Source organism: Marmota flaviventris, chromosome X, assembly GCF_047511675.1.
Source record: "Marmota flaviventris isolate mMarFla1 chromosome X, mMarFla1.hap1, whole genome shotgun sequence".
NCBI lineage: Eukaryota > Metazoa > Chordata > Mammalia > Rodentia > Sciuridae > Marmota > Marmota flaviventris.
In genome coordinates, this window is record NC_092518.1 from 14,089,023 (window position 1) to 14,113,335 (window position 24,313).

At 40.7% G+C, this 24,313-nt stretch overlaps 1 protein-coding gene across 6 annotated transcripts in view; it reads right to left on the bottom strand.

The window, feature by feature from the left end:
- Positions 1–24,313, bottom strand: part of Sh3kbp1 (SH3 domain containing kinase binding protein 1) — a 331,887-nt gene that overhangs the window by 275,713 nt on the left and 31,861 nt on the right. For 5 of the 6 annotated variants that reach the window (XM_071606251.1, XM_071606250.1, XM_071606248.1 and 2 more), the window contains one exon: positions 2,410–2,567. In XM_071606251.1, the coding sequence (XP_071462352.1) occupies positions 2,410–2,567 (158 nt within the window). Of the gene's footprint in view, positions 1–2,409; positions 2,568–24,313 lie in introns of those variants that run through there. The other variant, XM_071606254.1, reaches the window with a different exon arrangement.

Consider the following 24,313-nt stretch of genomic DNA (forward strand, 5'->3'; position numbering starts at 1 on the left):
AGCCAAGGGTTAGGGACAAAGAGCCACCAGACCTGCAAGGATGCAGGGACAGGTGTATGGAGGAATATAGACTGAATGGGAATAGCCACCTCTCTGGTAAGGGACACAGGCAGCCAAAGTGGTGATACATGACCTCACTAGCCTCCTCCCTCCCTGCCATCTCCTACCAGGGCTCCCCTTAAGCCAAAGCCCATGGGAGGCAGGAGCCACTGCTGAGGGCCCACCCTACCTAGCCCAAAGCAATGCAGGCAGGGCGATGGAAGACATCCTGGCAAAAAGGACCACATCACCCTCCTTCATAGGGAAGGAGTCTTTTGGTCCCCAGAAAGGGGACCCTAGATGAGGAGGAGGGTCACCTTCTAGACTCTCTGTGGGCAATTCCCGCCCTGTCTTTCCCAGCCATCTTCCATAACCCCTTGTAGCATAGCCTTGAGTCCAGGGAAAAATCCATAGGTGTTTACCAATGCCTTCTTAGATTCTGTGAATTTGTGATTTGAAATGAGGGAGCACTATGCCAACAGGACATGTTAAAGGCTTTCAGAATAGGGCCTGCCCTCAAAACTGGAGCTGATGCTACAGTCCCTGCTCCATCCCAGGCCTCTCCTCTCTCTTTCTGACAGCCCTCCCTCCTTCCCAGGGTCCTCTTCTCTCTTTCTTACAGTCCTCCTCTGTCATTACTTCCACCTTTGTCTTCACTCCAACCATTGTCCCTTTTATCCAGGAAAACCTTCTTGTCACAGAAGAATTGGTTCAACTTCAAGAACAGTCCCTTCCTAAAATTTTATTTGGAAAGGCAAAAGATTTACTTCCCATTTCCACATCAACAGAGTTAATTCATGGTGGCCTGGAAATGTTTTTCTACTCTTAAAATGGAAGAAGCCAGGCGGGGTGGTGCACACCTGTAATCAAAGCGGCTCAGGAGGCTGAGGCAGGAGGATTGCAAGTTCAAAGCCAGCCTCAGCAACTTAATGAGGCCCTAAGCAACTTGGTGAAAACCAAAATATAAAAAAGGCTGGAGGGGCTGGGGTTGTGGCTCAGTGGTAGAGCGCTTGCCTAGCATGTGTGAGGCACTGGGCTCAATCTTCAGCACCACATATAAATAAATAAATAAAGATCCATTGGCAATTTAAAAAATATTTTTAAAAAAAGGCTGGGAAGGAATATGGCTCAGCAGTTAAGTGCCCCTGGGTTCAATTCCCTGGGTTCAATTCAGAGAGAGAGAGAGAAAGCTGCTGGAGTCAAGCACAGGGTGCGAGGTCTATACTCCTACCATTGTAGAAAGCAGTGTTTATCAGCATGTTACTAACAAAAAGCCCCCCAGTTTTCTGTATACCAAAAAGAAAAGAAAAAAGAAATGCTAGCAGGAACACCCAGAAACAGGATCCTAAAGACTGAGCTAGGTTCCTACATTTTTGAGACTTAACACAGTACAAGGTAGAGGACCTAGGGGCTGGCAATCCCAAAGCACATCATATATTTTTCATCAACACTCCTTGTCCTGAAATCCTTCCACTAGGCCCATGGGGCTCCTTTGAGAGCAGGGCCACCTGTTAATGGGCCCATATTACCTGCCTCAAGCAGCCAACGCACACTGATTGGTATGCCCAGTACTACAGAGAATGCCAAAGAGAACCTAAGGATTTCTGTATGCAGCTCTTCATACCAAGGACAATCTCCTCTTCTCCAATGTGAGATGGGAAGTTTATAGTACTGGTGCTTTTAGATATAGCTAGTATTTCCCATAAGGAACAGCTTCCAGGTGATCCCTTTTTTTACCCAGCAATTTGAACTAGTATTTACAGCTATATAATATGTAGTTTATTAATGATAATGTGATATACTTTTGTAAGTAAGTGCTAGATGACTTTGGCAAAGGACATAATTTTCAAAACCTTACTGGAGAAATAGGTTTTGTTCAGTGCCTCATGGACATAAGGGATAAAAAAAATAATATTACTCCTATCAAAAAGATAATATAATTATAAAGGTAGAAAATACAGCATTATTCAGATTCTGTATTTAGTTTGATTGCTACTTCATGTAAGTGGTCAAAACTGAATTTCACCTTCATTTTGCATGGAATGGAAATGGAAAAACTTCTTTGAAACTCTTAAGGCAAATAAATAAGTACATAAATAATTTAACAAGCTTTATATTTTTCTAGCATTTTCTAAGAATTGATACACAGTTTGGGAAGAGATAATTCTGGGCCTTAAAAAAGCCATTTCAAAACAGATATTCCAGATATCAAGGGCAAAACTATACATGGTCTTCTTGATATCACCCAGGAGATCAAACTGTCAACATAGCCCCTAAAAGTCCCATGCAATTCATCCTCAAATACCCCCACAGCCTTTGTTCAGCAGAGCCCACAAAGGAGACAGGAAAAGGGTTTTGCTTTGTACTCACTCTTACAAAGTTGTCAGGGAACAAACCTCTCCTGCCGTTGATCTGTCCCTCCCACCAGCCTCCATCCTCCTTCCTGATGTTGGTGATGACCTCACCCACGCTGATCGTCAGCTCATCGTCGTGCTGGGCCTGGTAATCAAACTCCACTATGGCCTCCACTGGAAAAGACAGAGAAAAAAGACCAAGTTAGATCAGATGTTACAGAAGTCTGAGGCCCAGCATCCCCGGAAGGCCAGTAGAGTCATATTAAAGGGACTTCCCCTCTACAAATATTTAAAATAATAAGGCCATACACAGCAACCCAATTTTGGTTAAACTAAAGCCTAAAGAACAGAAACCACAAAGTGCTGGTCGTGGTCAGACTCAGGCAGAGTGGCCTACTGGTCTCAGGGACAACAGGGGCTTCAGAGGGGAAATCACACAACAGCAGCCTAAAAAGATCTGCCCCACCCAGGTGGAGTCCAGTCTCATTTCCCTGAGGACAGAGACTGCAGACAACAGACATGAGTTTGGCCAGTGCTATGAGATGCTAACCTTCCTAGGCCTCAGTTGTGTAAAATATGGACCATAATTCCCACGCAACAGAGATATTACCTATCTCTCAAGGACAACGTGTAAAGATGACTGGTATAAATAGCCAGGCTGGTGAAACCAATGTCTCAGACTGCTACTCAGAACCACAACTGCACTGGGTGTAGTAGTGCACACCTGTAATCCCAGCAACTCGGGAGGCTGAGGCAGGAGGATCATGAGTTCAAAGCCAGTCTTAGCAACTCTATTTCTAAATAAAATACAAAAAAGGGTTGGGGATATGACTCAGTGGTAATGTACCCCTGGGTTCAATCCCTGGTATAAAACACACACACACACACACACACACACAATAGTCCTCTCAACAGATAAATTCTTAGGCAACAATACCATGTTACACTGTCTTCCCATCCTAAACAAAGTATCTCTTATACTTGATAATAGGTGGAGTTAACAGGCTAGAAAAATGGATTTTCTCATTGACAAAGTGCCAATGCAAATTAGCAGAGCCAAGCAATCCAGAGATTAGTTAATTTATCCACAAGTTGATTATATAATTTATTGAGAATTTGGGCTCTTCCTCATGCCTACCTCAATACACACCAATCTCCATACCATTTCCTTTTTCATTTGCAGCTCCATATGAATGAATGAATACAAAGATAGCAAAAAATTAGATGAGCCCCAAGTGGTAAATTAGCAACTCTGAAGTTATGATAAAATAATGGAAAAGTTAAATGATCTCTATTTTAAAAAGTATGTGTACTAAAACTAACGGAAATGGGTTACAGATCTAAATGTAAGAGTTTAAATTGTAAATCTTTTTCTTTCCTTCTTGGTTTTTTATTAACATGTAATAATTATACATAATAATAAGGTATATATAGTGTGATATTTTAACACATGCACATAGTGTGTACTGATCAAATCAAGGCAATTGGCATTTCCCTCTCCTTGTCATTTCTTTACATTTGGAGCCTTCAAGTGCCTCTTTTCTAGATCTAAGAGAGCATAAAAGAAAACTATACTGAAAAAAAATTTTAAAAAAAAAAGAAAACTATAATGACATTGGCTTTGGCAAAGATTTCATACATAAAAGACAAAAGGCAAAAATGAGCAAAAAAAAATTAATTCATTGAGGTCAGTTTTCTAAGCAAACAGCTGGCAGGTGAGTGGGTCCCTATCACAAGGGCTTTGCATATCTATTAGCGATAAGTTCCCAAGGCACTGCCATTTCAGAATATCCTATTCACTCAGACTCTCCACTCAATGTCAGCTAAACCAGCCAGTCATAAGCAACTCAAAGTGGAATTTCCTTTCCCAAGATCATAGTTTCATCCCAAAATTAGCTGACTCACTCCACTGTCATAAATATGCCCAGGATGAGGTTGAGTTGTGACCTACTGTCATCACTTATCAATGGAAAGGAGTGTAAGAGCAGAAACAAGGCAACCTTTTTCAATTTCTCCTAGTTCCTAACAAGCATGCAGGCAGAAACATTCCCATCTTCTTGTGCAGGGTTCTGTTCCCCAGCAGTTAAAATGAACCATTCTAACAACTGGAATGGTTAAGAAACAGCTTTCAGAGCACTGGGATTATAGCTCAGTGGGCTGGGGTTGTGGCTCAGTGGTAGAGTGCTTGCCTAGCATGTGTGAGGCACTGGGTTCAATCCTCAGCACCACATATAAATGAATAAAATAAAGGTCCATCAACAACAAAAAAATTATTTTGAAAAATAACAATAAAGCTATTATATCTATCTATAACCAATATATTAAAAAGAAATAGCTTTCAGTTGGGCATAGTGGCACACACCTGCAGTCCCAGATACTAGAAAGTTGAGATGGGAAGATAACCTGAGCCTACAAGTTAGAGACCAGCCTGAGTAATCAGCTCATTTCAAAGGGGGAAAAAAAAACAGCTCTTTAGCTCTCTTCAAATAACCTAAAGATGGATCTATGGAAGTTTTGCCATAGGAACTGAGGTCCCAGTAACCACTATGCATGTACCAAACACTGCTTTCCACATCATCCCATTTCCCAATTAAACAATATGATGCCCAATGAAAGAACCTGAAGCTCAGCAAGGAAGTTAAGTTCATTTTCTGAGTCACTACTCTCCAAAGTGGGATGGACCCACTTCAGGGATCCACTGAGATCAGAGGAGAAAAAGAACATCTGTTCATTTTATTTTAATTTTAAAAAGTAAAAAAAAAAAAAAAAAAAAAACACAACTTCCACTTACAGAATGTTACTGGCTCCTTCACTTGGTCTCCAGTTCAGAAAGTCAGGGATCTTTCAAGGGACAGGAAGTAGCCTGAGAGAGTGGAACCAAGGAGCATTGAACAAGGAGACCTGCTAGAGCAAGCACCAGCTTCCGCACTGTTGGGTGCTCTCCAGTTCTGTGATGACTCCAGGTAAAGCCGCTTTATGAACCTTACCCCTTTAACCTAAAATTGCCCTCACTAAATGGATTATGGGCTTGAAAAGATTTGTGTGAAGAAAGTAGGGGTTAAGACAATACTTAACTAGAATCTAAATAGATAAGAAAATGGCTGAGCTGCCACTTCAGCTCTTGGTGAGAGTTTTTTACCAGCCACATTTGGAGGTGAACACAGGGACAAGACAATCACATCTTACAGGGAAATGACCACAGGATTCTCATAATCAACACAATTTGTATCATGGGTTTACTCCCACTTCTGATGTAGGTGTAAATGTTGAGCTATCAGGATTAGTAAGATTTAAAAACTATGTGCCTGAGCCATGTAGAAAATGTCTTTGGTTTCCCCCAATTTATAGCCATTCAATACTTAATCTGCTATTTCCCAAAAGTTCATCAAACCTAATAATAAAGGTTTAGGAGGGGTTTTCTTAATCTTAAGTTAGTACAGTAACATACAATCACACGCCATGAAATGATGCTTCAGTCAATGATAGACCACATATATGATGGCAGTCTAATGAGACCATATCACCTAGTGATGCCATAGCCATTTTAGTTCATGTAAGCACACTCTACAGGATTCACACAATGGAGAAATCACCTAATTTTTTAACCACAGGTACCCTTTTTGAAACAAGAAATGAAAAGGCTTGGAAAACTCACTCTCAAGGGCCAATTCCATTAGCACATGAAGAGGAGGGATTCCTGGTGGGTGGTGCTGAAGGAAACTGCCCACTGGCATGCCTTTGCAATGTGAGAGGAGAACAGAGAGGCTTCTAAGAAGAGGTCTGGGCCTAGGACCTCTCGATGGTGAACTTAAACCCTATGTCCTCTCAGGGACTCAGGACCTGACCAATTTATGGAGTATAGCCTTGTTTCTTCCTCCCTAAACAGCAAGCTGCATTTTCTCTGTTCTCTATATGAATATGATGCCCAATGAAAGAACCTGAAGCTCAGCAAGGAAGTTAAGATCATTTTCTGAGTCACTACTCTCCAAAGTAGGATGGACCCACTTCAGGGATCCACTGAGATGAGAGGAAATACCAAGATAAAGTTGGAAGATAAAGAAAATTTTGAATTCACTTTAAGTAGATGGCTACTGAGAAGTAAACAGCTGCTGCCTGATACACCAAACCAGAGAGGTACACATCCTGAAATTTCTTCAATCTCTCATTCAGTGACCCAAGGGTAAGCCTTAATAGATGCCTGCTATGACCAAGGCTAGGGATTAGGGATTGGGGACTCAAAGATAAATAGAGCATAACTACATAATATTTGAGTCTTGCATCCAATATCCTATCTAGCTGGTCTTTCCTGATTTACCCTTTCTTTAAACTCCCAATTTAGCCCTAAATTTTCTTAAACATAGGTAATCACATGAACCCTCCCTGCCTTCTGACCACCCTGCCTATGACTGCATCCAACCTAGCTGCCTGGCTCTTCCAGCTCCCAGGCCTCCCTAGCCCTGCCACTGAGACCACCATCCGATGCTGAGGAGGCTTATGCATATGTCCTCCAAGTAGGCATCTAAATGCCTTCTGGGTATGAAATCACCCTTATTTCCCTTCTGGCCCCCTGTGACAGTCCAAGGCATGCAATAGGTGCTCAGTGCGAGCTTCATAACCACACCACTCAGCTTCCATTTTATAATGGCAGATAGTTCTCTGCCCAACAAAGGTGCTACTAAAATGTCAAGTGTCAATCACATTTTTGCAAATTGAGTCATATTCTTCAGTGCACTAAGGGAGTTTGCTATTTAAAAGATCCTGCGGTTGATTCTTTTGTAACATGAATAATCACTTCCTGCTTTACTTTTCCTGTCAAGATGAATTTTTTTATATATTAGGTTTCTCTAAGGGTAGAAAAACCTATGCAGAGTTTCATTAAGAGCTCCTATATCATGAGCTATATCTCCCCTACTCCCTCTAAGTGCCCTTTCCTATGTTCTCTGCGGGATTTTGAAGAGTTTAGGACTTTTCTGTCCAATACAGTATCACTAGCCACATGCGGCTACTAAGTACTTGAAATGTCTGAATGGAGATGTGCTCTAAAAGTACAGCAAGTTTCAAAAACTTATTCTGGGAAAAAAGAATGTATAATTACTCATCAATAATTTTTATGTTGAAACAATACCTTAGATAAGTTGGGTTAAATAAATACATTATTCAGTTTCATCTGTTTTTTTATTTTTATTAATGTGGTGGCTAGAACATTTAAAATGACATGTGTGGGTTACACTGTATTTATATTGCACAGCAAGGGTTTAGGATAATGCTTGGCAAATGGGCAACGAAGACCTCAGATTGCACAAATAGCCAAAATGTTCACAAGAGTCCACAGAAAATCTGTCCCCTAAAACCCATTTCCTTGCCTTCAGGAAACTATAAGTAGCTGCACCAAGGATAAAACATTACCTAAGTTTTTGTTTTTGTTTTTGTTTTTTAATAGTACCCTTTGGGAAACTACCTCTGGGCATGAGCACAAAATTAAAACATTAAGCTAAGTAAAATATATCAGAGGTATAATTAGGACAACAGTAAACAAAATCCCATTTCTAAAGGCACCATAAATTACAAAACTTTAAGAATGTCTCCCCATCAGAAAAATAATACCCTCCAGCTGCCCGCTGTGCCAAAAGCCTCCACAAGTTTGCTACATCTACTGTGCTGCAAAAACCAAAGCTACAGTTAACCAGTGTTATGAAAAGATAGAGCCAGAGGAGATAAGAAATCTGCTTAGAAATGAAAACACTTCAACCTTCCCTATCTCCGCCTTCAAATTTGCTGAATGTCTCCTCCCCCCAAAGATGAAATGGGTGGTTTTTAACTGTCGGTTGGCTAAGCCAGCTGCCAAGCAGCTTCTCATGGCCAACTTCTCACGGTGGTAATGGTGCAGGCATTTCTGAACCCCACTCTGTGACCTGGCCCCTCCTGCTTTGCTTGCTGTATTTACTTCCTCTCTCCTAGCCCAGCTTTCTGAGCTGCAATTTCACGTTGGCTTATCCCAACTGCCTGCAAGCTCCATCTGGGAAAAGCCTTTATCTTTCCCAGGATTCTATCTCCCTCACTTAGCATCATGTCTGACTCAATAAATATTTGAATAAACCAAAGTGCATGAAGGAGAATGAGAGTTTCCAATTAATTTCCTTTGTTTTATACACACACATGCGCACATGCAATGTCGCAAAAGTCTTGATGCAGTTTTCAGTTTTAATCATTTCAGAAGTAGAAATGTTACACACTTACCATGTATGATTTTCCATTTTGTGAATTCTGAAGAATACACACACACACACACACACACACACACACATTTTGTGGGGGGTGCAGTACTGGAAATTGGGCCCTGGGGCACTCTACTGCTGAGCTACACCCCCAACCATTTTTATTTTATTTTGAGACAGGGCCCCTCTAAGTTGCTGAGACTGACCTAACTTGTGATCCTCCTGCCACAGTTTCCAGAGCAGCTAGCTGGGATTACAATGATGTGCCACCGCACCCAGCTCTGAAGAATAAATTTTTAATTTTAATGTTTTGTTTTAGTCCTCTGATTGAAGGAAGCACAGAAAACCAAGAAGCAATATTTTTTACCAGAAAAGATTTTACCAAAAAAGATCATGATTGCTGATTACTGGTGACAGAAAGAACATTAGTTACCATTTCATCAAATCCTTTTCCTAATGTTACGGATGAAGAACTGAGGTCTGAAATGTTCTGCTTAGAAAGACTGAGGACTATGGGTTGGGGATATAGCTCAGTTGGTAGAGTGCCTGCCTTGCATGCACAAGGCCCGGGTTCAATCCCCAGCAACCCCCCCCCCAAAAAAAAAAGACTGAGGACTAAATAATGGCAGTTTTAAGACTAGGATTCCACTCAATCAAATGGCAGTCTATAGGAGAAAAGTGAAGATCTAAAACAAGAGCAGAGAAAACTAAGACCGGCAAGATATACAATTTTGTACCACTGCAGGGCTTCTATTTTTTCCCCTATGATTCTGGGCCATAGTTTCCAGAAATCCAAAAGGTACACTAGTCGGGAAAATATAAAAATCTATGTTCAAATCTAAAAAGGCAGAAAATAGATCAGTGGTTAATTGAGACCAGGGTTGGGAAGAGCAACATGTTACAAATGGGTAAGAGGGATCTTTTGAGGTAATGGAAATATTTTTTAATTAAACTGTGGTAAGAACTGCACAATACTGTGAATTTACTAAAAATGTATTAAATTGTACACTTAAACTGGGTAAATTTTCATACCTCAATATAGCTTTTGAAAATTTAAAAAAAGAAAAGCTTGCATGATATATTGAGGAACTTTTGGTAGTAGACATTTGTTCATCAAGTTGGCTGACTGTGTTTGTGCCCCAGGGAGAGACCACTCCCCATTCAGGAAGGGGAAACCACTCCCCCATGAGATACAATCTGATAGGACCACCTGTCAACATGTTCAGCACTCTGCCAGCTAATGTATGGGCACAGGACCCAACTGTGACTCATAGTACTTCGACAAAGACTGGGAATGGCTGGAGCAGAAAACCCTTGCCAGGCCTCTCAAAAGAGTTGGAAATCCCTGGAGTTGCCTGGTTACATACAGTCTTTCCCAGACATGATTCTCCGGGTTCTCCTTCCACCCCATAAACCACTTTGAAGTCTTCCAATAAATCCTTTAACACTCTTCAGTTAAGGGAGAGTTGGTTTATCTTACTTGCAACAGTAGAACCCCAATAGACTCATGCATCAACTTCTTAAAGAAGATACTCTTCCTGCAAGGCGTGACAGTACATGCCTATAATCCTAGAGGCTTGGGAGGCTGAGGCAGGAAGATTACAAGTTCAAAGCTAACCTCAGCAACTTAGTGAGACCCTGTCTCAGAATAAATAAACAAAAAGGCCTGGGAATGTGGCTTAGTTCAATACCCAGTATTAAAAAAAAATACACTCTTCCCTACATAAGTCCATACAAAGCCAAGTTGTCACCATCCAGTGCTTTCCTATTAGTGTTGGGGCAGAGGGTTTGGGGGCCTGGACTTTCCAGCTCAAGGCCACAGGTGCTATGGGGATGATCTCCAATTACAAAAAAAGCTAGCCTATACACAAGTCACATTTTTCTTTTGCAGGAGGACTGCAAGTTCAAGGCCAGCCTCAGCAATTTAGCAAGACCCTATCTCAAAATAAAAATAAAAATGGTTGAGGTAGTATGCCGCAGTCTGGCTGGGCACAATCAGGAGCCACTTGTCAAAAGAAACTAACTTTATTTTTAGAACCACACACCAAACCACACAGCTCCTCAGGAAAAACCCTCAGAGCCCAACTGCCACCACCGGCTTTCCACAAGCCTCTCTCTCCCACACAAGCTTCTTTCCACCTCCCACAATCCTCCTGCTCTTGAGGCCAATTGGCTGGGTCACGTGGGTGGAGCCAAAAAAGTCCCCCAATGAGCAGCTCCGTGGTCTGAAAGGGCAGGGAAACAGCCCAATGAGCATCACCGCAGAGGAGCCAATCAGCTAGATGTTGCTGGGGCCGCTGTGAGCCAATCATTAGCTGGCAGCTGGAAGTTTGCTGGCAGCTGGAAGTTTGCTGGGGCCCCTTCGGCTGTGGCTCTCAACATCTCCCCGTACGGGCCACCAAATGCCGCAGTCTGGCTGGGCACAATCAGGAGCCACTTGTCAAAAGAAACTAACTTTATTTTTAGAACCACACACCAAACCACACAGCTCCTCAGGAAAAACCCTCAGAGCCCAACTGCCACCACCGGCTTTCCACAAGCCTCTCTCTCCCACACAAGCTTCTCTCCACCTCCCACAATCCTCCTGCTCTTGAGGCCGATTGGCTGGGTCACGTGGGCGGAGCCAAAAAAGTCCCCCAATGAGCAGCTCCGTGGTCTGAAAGGGCAGGGAAACAGCCCAATGAGCATCACCGCAGAGGAGCCAATCAGCTAGATGTTGCTGGGGCCGCTGTGAGCCAATCATCAGCTGGCAGCTGGAAGTTTGCTGGCAGCTGGAAGTTTGCTGGGGCCCCTTGGGCTGTGGCTCTCAACAGTAGTAGCTCGGGTGTAAAGTGCCCCTGGGTTTAATCTCTGGTACAAAGAACAAACAAAAAATATGGGAGATGATCTGGTGCAAGAATGAGGAGTGGTACCTCTAAATTCCTATTTATAGAAGCTGCTCCATAAATGACAGTCACTAGTCTTATAGGCCATTATCATGACATGTTGTGAGGGCTTCCCTGAACCTGTCTCCCTGTCTATCTCCTGGATGGGAGCCCTCAAAGGACAGATCTGAGCATTACCTACTGCTTGCCTGGTATCTGGCAAATAGCAGGTGCTCAATAAATTTTGGTGATCAGGTGCATCCATACAACCTAGGAGTATCCTGAGAAAAGTGTTAACCCTAAACCATACCTTCTCATTCAGCACAAAGAAATGCAATTACAGATGTAAGCTACTGTTTGATTCAAAGGCTACAGAAAGTCAAAGATCAACATGACCAGTTGGCCAAAAACAAGTATGACCCACTGATTCAAGTCTCTCAAGTACTATTTTTTTTAATTTCTTAGTTGTAGTTGGATACAATATCTTTATTTTATTTTTATGTGTTGCTAAGGATCGAACCCAGGGCCTCACACGTGCTAGGCAAGCGCTCTACTGCTGAGCCACAATCCAAGCCCTCAAGTACTATTATGATCAGCTTCAATTCCACTCCCACCTGTGGTACAACCATTGCTCCTAACAGCACAAAGGTGTCCAATCAAAGATTAGAACATGAGGCAGGGCCTGGACAGGAAAGCATTCATAAAGCCTGAGGCCTTGGTTCTCTGATAGCCTGTATTTTGAGGCCTCTGCCTCAACTGGGCCTGATCCTGAAACAAAACACCCAAGGGGCTCTGCAACAATGAGTTACTAAACAATTCCTAACTAAAATTAACCCTTGCAAACCTAGAACACTTCTCTTTCCAGAATATGCCTTATATAGAGAGGATAAGAATAAACTGGCCACCAGGGGGAAAAAAAATGACTGGGGATTGAATCAAGCAAGGCCCTACCACTGAACTACATCCCTAGCTTTTTAAAAATTTTCTTTACATTGAGACAGGGTCTCACTAATTTGCCCAATTGGTCTTAAACTTATGAACCTCTTGTTTCAGCCTCCCTAATACCTGAGATTCCAGGTGTGCGGCCAGAAAAAGCCTTAAGTGAAAAAGAAAGCACAGATAAAGGGTGCAAATTACTTTTGGATTTAAAAAAAATACTGAACAATAAAGACAATCATCTATAGTTGTTTAAGCCAATATAGAGAACAGTTGTACACAGCAATCATGTAGGGGAACCTTAGAACCTTAGAACCTTAGAAAACTGATTTACTAAAAAGTTAAGTCAAAACAGCTTCGTCACTTAAAGAAGACAACTCTTTTTTAAATTCAACTACTAGGGGCTGGGGATATAGCTCAGTTGCTAGAATGCTTGCTTTGCATGCAGTAAGGCCCTAGGTTCAATCCCCAGCATCAAAAAAAATCAAGTATAAAAGAGAAAGCTTATAAATATATAAATATTTAACAGTTTTAAGCTGGGCCTGGTGGTGCATGCCTGTAATTCTAGCTATTAGGGGAGTTGAGGCAGGAGGATCACAAGTTCAAGGCCAACCTCACTAACACAGGGAAACCCTGTCTCAGAATAAAAGAATATTTTAAAAATATTTTTAGTTGAAGCTAGGCATGATGGCACACACCTATAATCCCAGCAACTCGGGAGGCTGAGACAGGAGGATCACAAATTCAAAGCCAGCCTCAGCAACAGCGAGGCACTTAGCAACTCAGTGAGACCCTGTCTCTAAATAAAATACAAAATAGGGCTGGGGATGTGGCTCAGTGGTTGAGTACCCATTAGTTCAATTCCAGGTACCCCCCACTGAAAAAATTTTTTAGTTGTAGATGTACACAATACATTTATTTATTTTTATGTGGTGCTGAGGATCAAACCCAGTGCCTCACACATGCTAGGCAAGCACTTTACCATTGAGCTATAACCCTAGACCTTAGAATAAAAAATTCTTAAAGGGTTGGATCTGTAGCTCAGTAACAGAGTGTCCCTGGGTTCAATCTCCAACACCCCCCCACACACATTACATTTTAAGTAATAAAATGGCTTGTAGATGAGTAGAGATTTTCCTAACTTCATAATGTCAGCCTGATTCTCAGACTCAAAGGAGACCCAAAGACAGATGTCTGATTAGAAAATGATCCTCTATCTTTCTCAATAAGGAGATCCAACCAGAATATGCAAACTTTAAAACAGAAGAAGGAACAATCTGCTTATACTACATATTAATTTAATTACAGATTATGCAAAGTAAAACAATTAAAAAACATTGCCTCCTACCCCTCAGCACCCTCTCATTTCATGAATGATTTTATTCAACAGACCCTGCAAGGATGGTTGAAACATATTTGATTGTGGATAACATATCCAAAGGGTTTGCTTAAAATGTTTTATTCAAAGTATGGAGCTCTATAGTACAAGATACTTTGTAAGGACTAAAATAAAATGTAACTCTTGCGTTTTTTGAGGATAGTATGAGGAGGATGGGGAACTGGTTTTATATTTGGACATGTACATTTCAGTGTAGCTAAGCTGAATCAGCCATAAAAGGCAAGGTCCAGGTCAAAAGAAGGGAAGTTAGGAACAATTCCACAGAAAAATGTGGTCAGTAGGCACAGTGGGGTTGGGACAAGGGCTGAGTCACCGTATGGCTTTGTGTTAACAAGAAATGCACTGTCTGGCAAGAGAGAAAGTAGACAGTGAAGTGAGAAGAAACCATAGTGAAACTGCTGCCTTCCCTGGGAGGGCAAATTTTTTTTTCTTTCTTTCTTTTCTTTTTTTTTTTTTTTTTTTTTTGTGGTGCTGGGGATGGAACCCAAGGGCCTTGGGCATGTGAGGCAAGCGCTCCATGAAGTGAGCTAGCCCTTGTAGTCATTTCTTGGTGGATAGTTTGAGTCTCTTTCTCAGGACCTATTTCAGCTGTAATAGATATTTCTTTTTCTCTTTTTCTTTTTTTTTTAACCTGGAATGAACTGCTAATGGTAATACAGGCCAGAAGTAGCACTTCTTTATTTTATTTATTTGTTTGTTTATGGTGCTGGGGATTGAACCCAGGGCCTTAAGCATCCCAGGTAAGCACTCAACCAACTGAGCTATATCCACAGCCCCCCTGGGCAGATTTAATGTTCCTCTTCATTTAGACACTTACCCCCCAGGTATAGGAATCCTGTTACTCTCAGGCCCTGGAAGGCAGAAGAAAGCCTGAGAACCTTCTAAAAGAAAAGACACTGCCCAGAGCATCTTCCTCCTTCCAGTACTTAGCTAGCAGAGTGCATAGCCCCATCAGGCCCTCAAAATGCTTGCTGGTGCCAGGCGCGGTGGTACATGCCTGTAATCCCAATGGCTCAGAAGGCTGAGGCAAGAGGATCACAAGTTCACAGCCATCCTCAGCAACTTAGCGAGGGCCCTAAGCAATTTAGAAAGACCCTGTCTCTAAATAAAATATAAAACAGGGCCCAGGATGTGGCTCAGTGGTTAATCACCCCTGGGTTCAATCTCTAGTACCACCCCCACCACCACCCCCTCCAAAAAAAAGCTTACTGGTGAGTGGGAAGAAATGCAAGGAAGATTGACAAAAAGCTGAGAATCCAAGAAGATGAGATCTGAAACAAATTCACAAAGCTAAAGGCAGAAGATAACAGCAAAGCAGCGGCTCTTCAAACAGTCTAGATTTTTAAACTGTCATAAATGTAATTATCTTGAGCTCCCCCACATCTAATCTGGAGGTAATATCTAGCATATTTGGAACACCATAATGTGGTGGTAATTAGGGAGGGTGCATCGGATGGTTTCACCAAAGAATTTACATATAATTGTTAATCTATCAACATAGTAACTGCCAATGTTTTTGGAGTCATTTTTGCTAGTGGTTCTAATAGTTGAACAATTTGAACTAAAAGCTGCTAGAACTAAAAGTATCTTCTTCAAACATGTTTTCTTAATCAACTATATTGTAAACACTTTGTCACAGAATCTGAAAACCACTAACTAACTATGTATCTAAATAGAGTAGCACAAAACAGAAATGAAGTTCAACCCCAACATTTTTCTTTCCTTTGAAAAGTTACTAAATAAAGTAGAATAAAACCTAAATAAACCATGCTGGAGTTGAAAAAATTTAAATCATGTCCAAAACTAAAACAAATATAAATAAAAACATAAGAGATCAATAGCACCAGAAAGATTTCTAGAAGAATGATCTAAGAGGAGCAATATGTGCATTTTTTCCAGAAATAATTATATTTGAAACTCTAAATACCATTTTTTCACACAAAGGAAGCCAAAAAGTCTTGGGAAAATGACTGATTCCAGGCCATGGGGCAGGAAAGGTGATAAATTTGGACCATCTTCTCATACCAACAAAGCAAGGAAGCCATCAAAGACCATCAGGGTCGTGTCAAAAGAATGAGAAAGCAAATGTAAAGAGGCTCCCATTGGCCACAAATGGTACAACATATAATACTGCAAGGATAACTACAATGGACTGAAAGAGGTTGAATAAGTTGGATGTCTCCTTATGTATGTTTCATAGTAATAGTATTAAAAATCATTGGTCACACTTTGGAAGATGCTAGTGAACCAATTCATTGTTTTGAAAACTAGCAAATCAAGAGAAACAATCAAACATCCTTCCTGCCTTTCCTATACGAATTCAGGATAAACAAATAGTTGACAAGGAGAAATTTCTATAGCAGTATTCCTGCTAATAAATGAAAAAAGAATGAAGGAAAGAGACACCCAACACTTTGCAATCTCTAAGGTAATCAAGAACCCGGACATTGGTCACTAACAAGTTGACATTACAAAAAGAGAGACAAGCAGGCACTACTAGCCTTGTGACAGAAGTGTGTGTCACCACCTGTGAAATATTCTTGCCAATGAATTGAGCTTAAATTAGATCAAGCCCCTGGATTTACTACCAGTTTAAGAGGGATACAGCAGGTCCAGAAATACATTACATGGCACCCTGACAATGTAGTCAAACATCAGACTGTAGCCAGGTGCAGTGGCACACACCTATAGTCCTAGCAGCTTGGGAGGCTGAGGTAGGAGAGTTGCAAGTTCAAAGTCAGTCTCAGCAATTTGGCAAGGCTCTGAGCAACTTAGTGAGAGAGACCCTGTCTCAAAATAAAAAATCAAAAGGGCTGGAGATGTGCTCAATGGTTGGCATTAATCCCCAGTGCCTAAATAAACAAATGAATGAATAAAAACCCAGAGTATAGTAAATACTATGTGCAAATGAATTTGCTTACTTAATACCAAAAAAAAAAAAAAAAAACCCAACAACAAAAATCACAAAGGAAAAAGAAATAAGATGGGGAACGTAAATTAAAACAGACTCAGAGATAACCAATCTATTACAAAATATAGGCCTTTCAAAGCCTGCTTCAAATAAACATCTTTTAAATACTTTAGGTATATGTAAAAATTGGATATTGAACTGAATGCCTGATGATAAGGAAACATTATTAGTTAATGTAGGTATAAAAATGATATTGTGATATGGCTTTGAAAAAAGTCCTTATCTTTACAAAATACATGGTGAAACACTTCCGGATTGTTAAAATGTTTTAATGTGCGAGTAGAAGCATCATGTTCCCCAATGAACTTAAAAGATGAAGAGAAAAATCTTAATGCTGGCGAAACTCTAGCTGGTGTAACCACTATTTCACAAGTGATTTAGCTAACCATGCTATCTATGCACAGCAATAAACCTGAAAAGGATAATTTTTTTTAAGAAACAAGATATAAAAGTGTGTGTGTGTGTGTGTGTCTATCTGTCTCTCTCTCTCTGTGGTGTTTCAATGCTTCAATTCATTCTTAAGGGCACTATGTAAAGAACTGATCCAAAGTATCTTCTGGTTTTCAGTCTCTGTGAATTATAAAATATAAAACAATATCAACTTATTAAAATTGTGATCATTTCCCTGCAGTAGATACATTACAGAAGATATCCTGAGGGACTTCTGAGGCTTAACCTGGGTTTATTTTGGAGGTTGAACAATGCTTAGTTCTAATTCCTTTTTAAAGATATACTTTTAGCTACTTACAAAAATAATCAATAAGCATCATCAAGTCTGTTCTGTATCACATGTCTACAGGTGTGCACCGTGGACAAGGCCACCTCTGTGAGCATTCTGAATTTGGGTTTCTTTCTTTCTTTTTTTTTAGAAAGAGAGAGAGAGAGAATTTTTTAATATTTATTTTTTAGTTTTCGGTGGACACAACATCCTTATTTTTTTATTTTTATGTGGTGCTGAGGATCGAACCCAGTGCCCCACGCATGCCAGGTGAGCACACTACCTCTTGAGCCACATCTCCAGCCCTGAATTTGGGTTTCTTGAGATATGTATTTAATAAGGAAGGCTGTGGTTTGGGTTGTTCAGGTGTAAAAGTGGTATCACAATTATGGTTTTTAACGGAGCCCTTATCTGTTTTTTTCAATATTTTTAGTTGTAGATGAACACAATACCTTTAATAAATTCATTTATTTTTATGTGGTGCTGAGAATCAAACCCAGTGCCTCACATGTGCTAAGCAAGGGCTCTACCACTGAGCTAAAAACCCAGCCCCCAAAGCCCTTATCTTTAAAAAATATACGCTGAAACATGGAAGAAATATGCTTTAATATAGATCTGGAATGTCCCCCAAAGGCCCATGTGTTAAAGGCTTGGTTCCCAGTGTGGTGCTACTGGGAGGTGGTGGCACCTTTAAGAAGTGGGGTCTAGTAAGAGTTTTTAAGTCACTGGGAACATGTTCTTAAAGGGGATTGTGGAAACCCAGGCTATTTCTCTTTTTTTCACTTTCTAGCCATCATAAAGTGAGTGACACCAGAGAATTGACATGTCCTCTTGCATAGGAATCTAGGTCATCTTTTTGATAAGGGTCAAGTGTGAGAATAGAATCTGAGGAACTTGAAGATAAAAAGTCTAGAAGAAGTTTACTGAAAAATGCACTATGGAATTTTGTTGGGTTTTTTTTGGGGGGGGCAGGGATTGAACCCAGGTGTACTCGACCACTGAGCAACATCCCCAGCCCTATTTTGTGTTTTATTTAGAGACAGGGTCTCACTGAATTACTTAGTGTCTCACTGTTGCTGAGGCTGGCTTTGAACTCACGATCCTCCTGTCTCAGCCTCCCAGCCGCTGGGATTACAGGTGTGCACCACCATGCCCAGCTGGAATTTTGTATTTTTTCCACTGTGTGTGTGTGTGTTTAAATTTACAAAAGGAAAAAAAAGTGGGTGAAAGATAAATGGAAACACTGATAAGTAGCTGTGAAGACCCAGCAGCATGGGTAATGGCCTGGTGCCCCACCCTCACCACTCAGCTGAGCCTACCACAGGACCAGAGCTAAACACTGCATGGGCACTCAGGCCTGTGTCCATATAGGAGAGAGGATTTTGTGTGCAGAGATCAGTTAACTCAAGCAACTGATTTAGGGAGAGTGGAGAAGCTCAGTGTGTAATAGGTATCAAGACAACATAATACAAACCAGAGGGCACAGCAAGGGGTGGCAGGTGGTAACATGATGACAGTGGACCACCTGAATAAGGCTGATAACCCAGAGGATGGAAGGTAGAAGCACAGTGTGGGAGGATGTGTGCGGGCAGCTTTGCAGACCTAGACAAAATGGCAGACAGTATAGAAGACCTAAAGGGGAGGAAGAGGCAGTGCAGCTACCAAGGATGAATAGGAGTATCTTTACCTTCCTTCCTTCCTCTTTCCTTCATTCCTTCCTTCCCTCCCTCCAATATCTCTCATCTACATGACATTCCCTTCTAAAATTCCCTTCTCAAAAGATTCTCCATAACATTGGCCCTACGGCATGGGAGACTGCCTATCCATACAACTCTCCTGGGATTAGAACCCCTCAGAGGATCTTGAGGTTAACCATGCCCTGGGAATGAAAGATATTTGTTCAAACACACATAGAATTAGTACTTCATGAAACAAATAAACTTAACAATGTATTACAATATACCTGAACATCTCTTGGGGTCAACCACATGATAGGTCTGGATTACATACATGAATGCTGCTTTAGAGAATTATTATGATTTCAGGAAGTTCCCAGTCTTGATCCTAGAACTCAAAACCACCACAATCTGATGCTGGTTTGACACTGACCACCTCACTTGTGCTTATACCAGCCTCCACACTCTTCCCTTGACAATGCCATGTGTGTGCCCATTCAAGAAATCAGGTTCCTTATTCCTTACATCACAAATTACCCTCCATCTTCATGATTTGAGGTCAACAAAATTCTTCTCAGGCCACCCATCATTCCATTCTCAAATGTACTAACTAGAGCACTGACCAAATCACTTCTGCTTATCATAAAATGTCTTATAAAACTTTATAATTATTGCCTTAGACCAGGAGTTGGCAAACTTTTTCCTAAAGAGCCAACAGGAAATATTTTAGGCTCTATAGGGCTTATATTCTGTTCCAACTACTGTTATAATGATAAACAGACACAGACAATAAACATAAACAAATGAGCATGGGGTGTTCCAGTAAAACTTTATTTATAAAATAATCATTAGGCCAGATTTGGCCGTTAGGCCATAATTTACTGACCCCTGTCTTAGACTTTTAACTCTTTTATTATTGCTTACATTCTATGTTTTACTACCCCAAATCAGATTAAAATTCCTTAAAAGAAAGTATTAGATATTTTTGTTTACTCTTAGCCCCCACCTGGCATAGTGCCAGGCATATGGTAGGGATAAGAATGAATGAATGAATGAATAAATAAATATATATAAATATATAAGTACATAAATATATATATATGGCATTTGAGTGTATGTTGAATGATGTGCCACATATTGCAGTTGAGCTCCTTTATGGTCATTGTTCTTGCACACTGATGGTACAAACATTAATTTCTAATGAGTAGTACTGATACTTTATGGATTGTGTGCCATAAAGTTTGTTGTTTGTTTGTTTTTAACTTTCCCGGTCTGTTTATTTGCCAGATTTTTTTTTCTAGTTATTTCCACCCAGAGCCTAATACATTCATTCCATCAGCTACTTAACAGATGAACACATTCCACAAGTGATTTAGCATCAGTAAGAGGAACTTGAACTTTCTGCAGCTACAAATTCCCACGTGGGCATTCAACATTTCCACTGCCACATCACAGGAGCACAGAGGAAGACAGAGGTTTGCTCAGGTAAGAAGAAAGTGTTTTTTAGGGAAAAAATAAAAAGGAAATCTATCACCAATGCTCCCCACAAAAGCAGACATGAAACAATTACCTGTAACCAAAATAAAATTAACTTCAGATTGGGCTCATGACAGTTCCTGTCATATGCTTCTAGCCTAAATCAATAACTGCAATGCAGGAAAGGAAGTAGACATCGTCTGAAGATTTTGAAAATGCAATAAACTACACCACCATTGTTCCTCACCAAGAAAAACCCCTGCTTTTGATTATGTCCATACAGATATTGTAAAAGGAACTAAAAAGTAATCATCAGGTCCATTCAGAATGAAACACTAAATAGGTCCCGGAAAACCCAAGACTCCACTTCCTGTCAATAGAGTCCTTTAGTGGTGATAAAAGTCCCCACTTCCTTTTCTCACCTGACAGCAAGAGCAGTTCAACACATACAGCACAAAAAATGAGGTCCATGTCACCCAAGTCACTCTGACACCCACTTAAACATTCAAATAGCTGTAAAAGTCTGATATGGAAGGGCTGGGGTTGTGGCTCAGTGGCAGAGCACTTGTCTCGCACATGTGAGACACTGGGTTCGATCCTCAGCACCACATAAAAATTAAATAAAGGTATTGTGTACACCTACAACTAAAGAACAAATATTTAAAAAAATAAAAAAGATATTGTGTCCATGTATAACTAAAAAAAAAAAAAGTCTGTTATAGAAAAGACCAGACTTCCACCTTCCCTTCCCCTGAGGCAACTGCTTGTCCCTCTCTTAGTTGACTATTTGGTATTTGCTTTCATGTCTCTAAATTAAAGATTCTAGCATGGCTTTGCCTTGAGATTTTCCCTCTTGGGCATCTTTTCTGATTTTCTCACATGGAAAATGAAACCTAATATCCTCCTCTACCACTTACATATACCTACACAGTACCCACCCTTCTCCACTGCCCCAGTATGGATGTAACATATTTTGGGTTGGATCAGTGTTCAATGTTGTTATGGGTTGAATGCTTTCCTCCCCCGATTCACATAGATAACCAGCAGTACCTCAGAATGTGGCTTTATTTGGAAATAGGGTCATTACACATATAATTAGTTAAGGTGAAGTCTTCAGGATGAACCCAATCCAATATAACCAGTGTCCTTATAAAAAGGAAAAATCTAGACACAGAGACAAGCATAGGGGGAAAATGATGGCCACCTATAAGCCAAGGAGAGAGGCCTGCAATAGATCTTTTTCTCAAGCCCTCAGAAGGAACCAGCTCCACCAACATCTTGATCTTGGACTTCCAGTCTCCAGAACTGTGAGATAACAAGTTCTTGTTATTTAAGCCACCCTGTGGTACTTTGTTCCAACAGCCTTAGAAAATGAACGTAAGTGCTTTCATTCATTATGACTACATAAACATTACCAAAAGTCTTATTACATGATACACTAAGATTATGATTCTTTTCCTTTGCCAGTTTCTTTTCCCCAGGAGCTAATACTTTTTGGTTCTTTTGCTTGGTGAAAAGTTCATTCAAAAATAAATGCAACTCCAGAGGGCTGGGATGTAACTCAGTGGCAAAGCATTCACAAAACCCTGGGTTCTATCCCCAGTTCCAAAAAAAAAAAAAAATGCAACTCCAAACTCATCCTCGTTTGTCTAAATCGCCTCCTAAAAGGCTCAACTGCATCAAATGTCTGTTCATTTCATTTGCCTCAGAGCCTTCTGACCTATAGGGGGCACAGTGAAAGCTGGGGTGCACTAGTCAATGGGTAGGCTGTGGGAGAACAACTCATGGGCAGAAACTACAAGTGGTAGGGAAACCAGATAGATGGCAGATGCAATAAACCAAGTAGAGGGATGATAGGGGAGCTAAGGCAGGGGAATAGGAGTAGGAAGCTTGGTTAACAGGCATTGGGGGCTGGGGTTGTAGTTCAGTAGCAGAGCTCATGCTTTGCATGCTCAAGGCTCTAGATATGATCCTCCACATCAAAAGAAACAAGAGCAAGAGAGAAAAAGAACAATTCCAGGAATGAAATTAAAATGTCTATATAAAATTGGGCATAGTGGCGCACACCTGTAATCCCCACTAATCCAGAGGCTGAGGCAGGAGGATCAAAAGTTTGAGGTCAAGGGGCTGGGGTTGTAGCTCAGTGGTAGAACACTTGCCCAGCATGTGTGAGGCACTGGGTTCAATTCTCAGCACCGCATATAAATGAATACATAAAAAAATGAAGGTACATGAACATCTATCTATCTATATATATATACATATATATGTATGTATATATATATATATATATATATATGTGTGTGTGTGTGTGTGTGTGTGTGTGTGTGTGTGTATGTTTGAGGCCAAGCTCAGCAACATAAAGAGACCTGTCTCTTTAAAAATAAATACGTCTGCATAAAAAATGGACTTCCAGAAAATGTGAAAGCAAGTAAATTATCCCTATTAAAAAATTAAAATAACACTTTCCCTCTACACTAACTCCTCAAATTCTGCCTTTGTAACTACAGCAAATTTCTGTTTTTTAAAAATGTAGGGTTCACTGCATCCACCACTGATTTGGCATCCCCACTGCCTGTAGTCTCTGACCATGAGTCCTTCTGCCTTCTGCCAAACCCATTTGTGGTTGCATTTCCGTCCTGTTCCCAAACCCTTGTCACTTCCATGCTTCCAGATAATATAGTCTTTTGAACTTGTATCAAGGCCTTCTAGATAATCCAAAACAAAGACCAGAAAGTTAACCCAGAGACTCATTGAGTTAAAAGAAATGCATATAGTCCAGACCTTGCTTCCAAATAAAATTCTAAGGATGCAGACTTTACTCCTCAATTTATCTCAGTCCAGATTAAAGGTTCTCAATGACTTGCTATATATTCCATCATCACATTCCACATAGAAGTGTGTTAACTCCCAAAAATTTATGCAGCAAAACATAATATATGAATAATTAAGATGAGGAAAAATACAGCAAGAAGGTGAAGAACTAGGAAGATCTAAGGCATCAGTGACATACAGTGTATGACCACTACACATGCCTACTGCTCAGTTGTGCCAACTCGACTTTGACCTATCTGACAATCAAAACAAAATGGTTAATATTTTCAACCTGGGGTGGGGGACAAAACTTAACAGAGAAAGAAAAATCACTGGTGCACAGGAGGCTTTGTTCAGCACAGTGTTTTCAAGCAAAGGGCAACCCAGGTTACAAGATGCATCTTTTTCCTAATGGAACAGAATTGAATTGAAAATATCAGAGTGTATCAAATGTTTGCTGTGAAATTAGTATTCCAAGCATAACTAAACACATGTGACTATGTGTATACCAGGTAATGTAAAATAGATTTCTTACAGAGAGAGAGAGTCACAAAATTTTGAAAAACACTAGGAACAGATATTAAGTGGCCTTAATTTCCAACCTGATCCCTGATATTTCCTCCTGCCTGGCTCTGGGTATTGCAGAATGAACTGTTTTTGCTGCAATGTATCATTATTGTAACCATCCTCCTGCTGGTTCCTAGCCTTTGACTCTGTTCAATGAGATTACTTTGTACCATCTAGACCTTCCCCCAGTGGCAGCAGCTTTGAGCAAGCATGAGAGATTGGGCTCCTTTCTCTCTTTCTGGCCCCTCAACCATCTATACCCATCTCTGAATCCCCCTGCCACC